Source organism: Pteropus medius, unplaced genomic scaffold, assembly GCF_902729225.1.
Source record: "Pteropus medius unplaced genomic scaffold, Ma_sr-lr_union100, whole genome shotgun sequence".
Taxonomy (NCBI): domain Eukaryota; kingdom Metazoa; phylum Chordata; class Mammalia; order Chiroptera; family Pteropodidae; genus Pteropus; species Pteropus medius.
In genome coordinates this window covers 3,821,969-3,830,805 of record NW_024350325.1, presented here as the reverse complement: position 1 = coordinate 3,830,805, position 8,837 = coordinate 3,821,969, and the positions used below count along the sequence as shown (strand labels likewise).

General features: G+C 31.9%; 1 protein-coding gene across 5 annotated transcripts in view; it reads right to left on the bottom strand.

Moving 5' to 3' along the window:
• Positions 1 to 404: 404 nt before the first annotated feature.
• Positions 405 to 8,837, bottom strand: part of MSR1 (macrophage scavenger receptor 1) — a 72,826-nt gene continuing 64,393 nt past the window's right edge. For 2 of the 5 annotated variants that reach the window (XM_039839326.1, XM_039839327.1), the window contains one exon: positions 407 to 2,074. In XM_039839326.1, coding sequence (XP_039695260.1) covers positions 1,941 to 2,074 — 134 coding nt within the window. In that variant the 3' untranslated portion in view covers positions 407 to 1,940. Of the gene's footprint in view, positions 2,075 to 8,837 lie in introns of all 5 variants that reach the window. The other 3 variants (XM_039839328.1, XM_039839325.1, XM_039839324.1) reach the window with 3 other exon arrangements.

Below are 8,837 nucleotides of genomic sequence, written 5' to 3'. Positions count from 1 at the left end.
AGTAATATAATAATTTTCCTTTCAAAAAATTCTGCGTACTTGACATTTTTGTAGAAAAACAGTACAATAGTTTGATTCTTTACGTAACTCTTAAAACCTGGGCCCACATGTTTCTGTCTCAGCATAGCATTACCTTCAGAAAGTACAATTCGACATCCACAGTAATTAAAAATAATTCCATTTCATTAAAAAACTGGAAGAAATTCTAAACAGCAAGCCCACTACTGTAGTTGTTAAATGCTCCATATTCTCCTGTCCATTTTCTTGCCTAAGGCCACTGTCTCAAAGCCCAGGGCAACTCTTTGTTCCCTTCAAGATATTTGATCTCAGGTAAAAAGAAACAGGAAAAATTAAACTTAATATATTAAAGGTAAAAATATATTTGATCTCATTCAATATTAAATTTTGGTTGCTGATTAAGCAGTCTAAGAAAAGTCTGTTGTTTTTGTCAGTTGTTTTGGGTCATCTGAAGTCAGCAAGGAGGCAGTTTAAAAGGGAAGATGGACAGAAACTGAGAGAGAGCAAGAACAAAATGGAACCCATGAACCTGCATTAATTTCTCACTGCCTCCAACTTTGATGGTTCAGGTGGCCTCAGGAGAAGGTAATAAATTAATCATGAAACTAAATGTGCACCTGTCCTAATAGTGAAAGAAATTGAAGGAGGCTCCAGAGAGAACTTCAAGAGATAGTCCTTGCTTTCCTGTAAACTAGGTCAGCCAGAAGAGCAGGGACAACCTGTGTATGCTGTATAAGTGTCCTGCTGCCCCTCAAGAACTTTCTGAGCATAAAGAAAACTATGGCTGCTGCTAATCTCTCAGTTTCTCAATCCCATGCACAATGTCTTTTGTGGTCCATGATAAACCAGAACAACGCAGGAAAGAGAATTCTGGGAAATGTAATTTAGCATAGCTGTGTTGATGCAATATAAATCCAGCATAGTAGTGGAGGAGGCAGAGATTGACTTCAGGAAACTCTCCAGAGAAGGATAATTAAAACTTCCTTCTGCATTCAAGACATTTGCATGCTGTTAGTTTAAGTGAAGTAAGCAGATGTATTTACATTTTTAACACAGTGTCCTAGAATTGTAACAAGCTGATTATTCGACTTGATTTAAATGCATAACAATCTGAGCTCCATGTTGAAAATGACATTTTTGATCTATCAGTTATTTGGACACATATAGCAATGGCGGGACGTGCCTTTTCTCATAAATCCTACTTTCAACTAACTTTATGATTCAGTAAAAAAACTGTCAATACATAACCATGTAAAATAACCATGTTATTATTGTTAATAACCATGTTATTAGTCATGCTATTATTGACCACATTAATATATGAGCATGTAAAACTTCCTAATGAGTTTTCCATCATGGCCAAAAACATATCATTAACATTGTTATCTAACAGTCAAGTTATTGCATGTTCAGAGATCTTGATAGCTGGATAAGATTCTTTCTTTAAAAATATGTATAGAGTACAGATTTTGTAAACTGGGCACAAAAGATATATCGTCAACTCTTTTATTATGCTGAAAGTAATTAAATTAAAATCAACTAGATAGATTACAAAAAAGACAAACATGACAAAAATTGCAATCTTGTTTTGAAGATATAAATTGGAGCCATCAGTTGGAATGTGTTTTCATTATTACTAGATTTGTAATCTAGAAGACCTAAACTTCAATATATTCAATATATAAGTCCTTAGAGTATAAAATTCCATTTAAAAACCTAGATGTTAAAATGGTTCAGATATAGACATATAGTAAGTATGAAGGTATTCAACATGTTTATCCAATGATTTTTAAATATTTCTTATCTTTGGACAATATTCTTAATTTCTTAATTAAGAAATATTCATTAAGCTGGTTTTAATGAAGTAAAGTAATACAGATCATTTTGCAATGATTTCATAAATGTGAATGAAAAACGATACATTATAAAGTGCAAGTGACTCCAGCATCTTCAGAATGTGAACAGGCTCTCACACCCCATTGTCGAATCATACACTCTTCAATAGATGATTCTTTCCCAAAACAAAAGACCTCATTCAACCATATTGGACCAGTCCCTGCAAAAATCAGATACAACTGCATTAATATATTTTAGTGTTTATGTTTGAGTGCAACAAAGCCATGTGTTGATCATTTTCTATATATTATTTCTGTGATCTCTATTATGATTCAAAAATTAACCCCCTGCTTCGGAAAACTTTCTATTCTGTCAATGTGTAAAATACTAAAATACAAATTATAAGAGCTATAACAAAGGTACACACACAGTTCTACAAAATTATAAAGAATGATTGCTTTTCTCTAAGCATTTAACAAATTAGTCTTAAGGATAAGGGAAAGAAATAAGCTTTAAAATAAAAATAAAGAAAAAAAATGAAGAAAATAAGGAAAGAAATAACCTTTAATAGAAATGGATAAATGAAATGACCTGATGATCTAAGTGTATTTTTATGAGGTATATCTAGAACATAAAATATTCTGAAGTTCTTTTCTTAGCTTCAGTTGTATTTCAGTTTACATGTGTCTGGTTTAACAAACGTATTATCTATTTTTAATTAAACTATGAATAATACAACCAGAAAGAGTTTACCAACTGTCCAGTAGGAAGATCATGAATTATTAATTGCAAGAATACACAAACGAAAAAAAATGGCAGTGCTAACACTTATTCTTTGTCTGAACTCTTCCTCAAACACATTAGAAAGAAAAACAATGGCTGCCAGTAGTAGGCTACCTTGCAGATATTTATCTAAATAAACAAACTTAACTGCCATTTTTAAGATAAAAACATAATATTACCAATGAATAAGAGAACAACATCTTTTAAAGAAGGAATTCATGGCATGAAAAGATAATTTTAAAAATGGATGTTTGAAAATGTTTTTCTGATCTTCTCTAAAGATTTTCTAACTGTATAACTTATAAAAGTTTTTTTCTTTCATTTACATTTAAGACATTTAGAAATAGAACCTTTGAAAACCTCTAAATAAATGATTTCATTGGGTTTTATTAAACATAGGATATGGCAAACCTCCTAATGAGTTTTCAAGAACATCTTATGTCATCAAGAAACTGATGATTTATCAGCTAACTTTCAACAAACACCTTTGCTAAACTGGTAGAGGGTAAATAAATATGTTAATACTGCAGTCATAATCAATATTTTCCTTTACATCAATATGCTGTCGAAAGGTTTCTTTCAGTCACAAGAGATATATAAAATATATTTAGAAATAAATTCAACAGACCTTTGAATTCGAAACAGACCTTTGTGTAGCTATAAAACAGTGTTAAATAAAGACTTGTTTTTCACAAAGGTATATATACTAACACATATAATGGCATTTACTGATTGTCAGATATCCTGTGAACTCAATACATTAACAATATATACATATTTCATAATGTATACAATTGAAAGTAGTGTGTGCATATAATACATTAATAAATTAGTGGGAATTTTGTAATCACAATGTGGATAACATTTGACCCAATCTCAAAAAACGGGTAGAGGTTTCCACTTGTAAAAAGGAAGTCATTCCATATAGTGGGAGCAGCATGAAAATGCTTGAGGTAGAGTGGTTAACAGTCTCCTGGCATCTAAAACACAAAGTACACTAATGATGGAAGAAGGACCCATTGGGAAGGTTGGATAGAAAGCTGGGACCACGTTATAAATTTTTTGAACTTTATATTGTGAGTCACCAAAAGAAATGACATCATCAGGACTACATTTAGAATTATGTGTCTGGCAGAAGTGTGGAAGTAAAATTGATGAAGAATCCACATGCCCGAAGGACAGTTAATAGGATGTCTATATAGACATTTTCTGTGATGACATGTTTTTATTTACTTTTAGAACAGACAGGAGATTTTCCATATAAAATAAATTGGTGTAGTCACTTAAATTTTAAATAACTTGTGCCTTCAATAGAACAATCCAAACTTGAGACATAATTATATTTTGGTTTACATTATCAAGATAATTAGAAATATTGTGTTTTTCACTTAATATAGTAGTAATTAAATCATTATTCAAATAATATTCTATTATAAAAGCAAAAGTTTTTCTGTACTAATCAGTTTTAACAGTAATAATAGTAATCTGAAGAGCTCATGTGTTTTTGAAACGTTTATAACAATACTGAGTCTTTTCAACTTAAAATTTTAAGGCAGATAAAAAGGAATATGATCTCAAAATCTGAAATCTTTCCAGGAACGCTTTCTGTTTCCCAAATTGCTACTAGGTAGGTATAGCATGGTCCCATTTGTGTTTATAAGTGTTTGTATGTGTGAGCATGTTTGCATATGTATGTCTTTTTAAATACACATTTCTTTTTCAAATATATACTTTATCTAAAGCCTGTACCAATTTTTTGAAAGTCCCAGAGGGTTATTCAAAAATATAGGCAAATAACAATTGCACGGATAGTGAAACTGCTTCCACATTAACTTGAGACAGAAGCAAAATAATGGGACATTTATAGATTGTACTTATTACATTTATGGACATTTGTAAATGGTATAAATAAACATAAGTAAAAGTGTTTGTGAAAGCTGTGGAACATGAGAATATTATGGCTCCATGGTTTCTGTACCCAGGGTACTGTGACGCTTTCACTCTACATTTTGCGGATCTAGTCACTGGGTTTGAATCTTAGCAGTGCAGATTTTTACAATCTAGAAAAAGAGAATTAAGAGTAATACCTCCCAATGGCTGCAGCACCAGCAGGGTCGTCCCCACAGGGGCAGCACGAAACATATTATTTAGTCAGTTAATGTGCTGACCCGTAGGCACAAGTTTTTAGAAATGACAGTAAAAGAATTCATGAATGTTAAAATACTAAAGCTGTAATAACAATAATGAACAGTTAAGACCATGCTTTGAAAAATTTACAATATGGCCAGAAACATGCAAAGTACTTTTGATAGGTTATCTCATTGGATCCTCCAAATGACCTTAAAAAGGTACATGCTTTTATAGTGCCATTCATTGAGGGAAATAAAAATTAGAGAGAAAAAGTAACTTTGCTCAATGCAGATGGAGCATTTCCACCCTGTGTCCACCTAAAGCCAGTGCCTTCAATCAATAATTTACTGTAATTCTCTACATTATTAGATTTGGTTTTCAACAAATCTGTTTTGAGTCCCTACATGACTGAACAAAATCAAAATCCATTCTCTGTTAGACTGACCTCTTAGTGAAGACTTCTATTTGAGGTAGAAGTTGCAACTGAGTTTACATATACAATTACTGACAAAGCTGATACTTGCATCTAGAACTCCTAGCTCTTATTCCGGTGATTTTTCCACCAAAAACGTATGGATATGATCATTATATTGTGCCATTTGATAACTTTGGTATTTTGCTATCTGGAAAAGATTCAGACACAATGAACATGTTTTCAGACACAGTGAATATACTAGATCTTTTCACATATGCTTTTTAAAACTTATTCTTCTAATATTGTAAAATAATGGCAATTATTTTCATTTCATGGATAAATAAACTGAGACTCAGAAAGGATGAATGACTTTCTCAAAATTACAGAAAAAACAGAGCCAAGCAATAGGACATAATGACCTTTAAAACTTAGTCATATTTATTGACTACATAAAAGCCCAAATAATTATAAAAATAATTTTCATAGATTTGTTGTTTTATTTTCATATTAATATATTTAGGAATATTGAGCCTAAGGGGGAAATTTATTTAATATGCATTTCCCATATCCTTCCAAATTGTTTTTTGCGTTAAAAATTAATGCAAAGTTAGCATGAAATTACAAATTTGTTTTTATTTCTTTAGGTAATAATGGTTACTCAAGGATTTTGTTGTTGCCGTTGTCATTGTTATTTTTTGCAACCGAACTATCCTTTCTACTTAGTGGAAACCTATGTAAAATTGATATTTATATTTCAGATGTGTTTTTATTCTCTTATCTATCATCTATTTATCTATCTATCATCTATCATCTATCGTGCATCTATCATCTATCATCATCTATCATCTACCGTCTACCATCTATTATCTATCTATCATCTATCTACCCAGCCATCTATATATCTACAACTCCCTTTACAATTTAAGGGCTAGGGAGAACAAATTGACTGAGTTGATGTTTCCAGAAGCAAACAATGACAAATGTGTTGTCTATTGCTTCTAGAATTTTATGAGCTTGGTTCGTGATTCTTAAGAACATGTTTGACAGACAATATCATTTCTTCTTAATCTCTTTTAAAAAACACAGATATTGTTATTTCTTTAAGAGATTTGAGTTTCTTTTAATCTGATCTTCATTAACCCACAACTTTTATGAAAAAAGAAGGGTAATCAGATTTTTTATACATTAGCCAGATATATATAGTAAAATGATGAGAATTGAGATTAGTGCTGCATAGATACATGGGGAAGCGAAAATCACAAATGGTTAAAAATATCCGAATGAATTTTAATCAAATCCAGTTATGACTGGGTAATATAAATTTATATCACTTTTAAGACTTCTAACTGGGAAGTACTTTGTCAATAGCTTCTCCTTCAATAAAAAACTTTTTTAATTAATCAAAGTTAAAAATGGACTGAGAGTCAGAATAGACAATGGGTAAACAGACTATATATCTGGATTCTAATTTTGTAGTTCTAAAAAAGCCACTTATTTTCTCTGTTTTATCATATATACAGAATAAAAGGGTATGACAAAATATCTCTAAGATTCCATTTACCTTTAAAATTTTGTGATTTGAAAATTTTAAAGAAGCAAGCTCTTTAGACATAAAGCTCTTAAGAAGTAAGAACTTAGGACATTCTGTCCAGTGAAAAGAGACAGATTAAGACAAAAAATCTAGACCTCCCCCCACGTAATAGCTCTGTAAATTTAGGCTAGTTTTGTGACAGCTGACAGCATTACTTACTTTCTCTATGAAAAATTAGGGCTATAATATCTATTTCTCACAGGCACTGTGTGGACTAAATAAGATCATGTAGTAAGCACATGACAAATAATATTATTTTATATTTAGTAATATCTTTGTTACCATGAGTAACAAACAAATATGTTAAAAACTCTATAGGCTCTAGATTAGTTTCTATAGTAATCAACATCTAAACATTTTAAAATGTGCCAGAAGCAAGATGTAAGAATTTGACTTCTGACCATAAAAAAATATGTATTTTATTTATCTTTGAGATGTTTTTTACTTCCATTCACTAAAGCAGAGGTACAGTTATATTTTTGATCTCCTCCAGTTTGTTCTTATATTTTTAAAAATTCTGCTTAGAAAACTGATTATAGATGTGAAAGGGATAATGAATAAAAGATAACATTTATGTTTAGAACTTTCTTTAGTTTCTGCTTTCAAGTTTGGGTCTTCAGTATAAACTTCAGTATAAAGATGAGATAGCTGCTCCAGGTTCAGCTCTTACTTCCCACATTAGCATACAGGCTCAGATATACCTTGCACAAATTCCCAGAGTACCACCGCTGTCTGATAAAGCTCATCCAAGTTTGATACAGGGAGACCACAGGGTCAAGAGATTGGACAGCCTGCATAGAGAAAGAAGTGACTCACTCCCTCTTTCCTGAGCCATGCAATGACAAGCACCAGATGCCTCTCAGCGTTTCCTTAATTTAACCTTTTTGTCTACTCAAGAGAATGAACATTGTATTTTATGCAAAAGGTGCATGCAAATTAAAGAAACTATTTAAAGGAACATGCTTTAAGCTTTAGTCCTATAAATCATGTTTCTTGCAGCTGCAAAACTAATAGTTCTTAAGGCTAATGAGGATTATCTCTGGTAAACCAGGTTTGCCATTTTAAAACCAGAAAGGAAATAAAAGGGAGGGGGGTAGGGGAACTGTGCCTAGAAAATTATATTGTATTTATGGGGGAATTATACCAAGGGAATAAATTCAGATTTTTCCTCCTTGTTTCAATTTTAATGATAATGTATAATATAGTATAAATCTAATTCTCACTTTCCAAAAAAAAGACAAATAATTAAAATTTTAATGCATCTCTTTCTTCCCTAACCCCTCTACACATATTTCTAAGTTTCCTTTCTTATCTCTATTCTACATTCAAAATTGCTTCCCCCACCCAAGCGAAACTGCAAATTTAAAGTGGAAGAGTAAGAAAATAAGGAGTTTAAACAGCCTTACATAAAAAGATTGTTTGCCATGTCTAATCCAAAATCAGCTTACAATGTAAGCCTGCTTCTTAAATACAATGCACAATGAAGCAAATCATGAAATTTATTTCTCAGATTCTTTTTCTTCAGAACAAATAACCTCAGTTCTCTTATTTCTGCCAGCTCGTCTAGCTTTATTATTTTAAAATTCCCATAACCAATCTTCAATTGTTAGATACTGAACTCTACACAGAGAGCTGAGACAAGAGCTGGGTCTACTTTGGGTACAGTGGAGAGATGATCAGATGTCCCGCATAGTGCACTTCAGTCACTCCTCTCTCTGTGCAATAGAAAATCACATTCAACTTTATGAGCCTTGGAACATCACTGCTGTCACTGTACAATATGATACTGATCTGACTCTTCTACCTTTCAAAGAGGATGGCAAAGAAACGTGTAGTTATACAGTTGGCGGTGATCTCTGCCGCTCTTAAGCAATGTTATGAGACAGGCTTCGTGATGGGCACTTTTTATATGCCAGCTCATTTAAGATTTAAAACAAATCTGCTGGTTTGGTATTATTTTAGTCTCATTTCATTGTAAAAAAAAATTGAAACTCTGAGACATAAGTATCAGAGCTAAAGTTCCGATTTGTCTTCTTAGTTTTCAAACACCTAGACTTCAGCAGG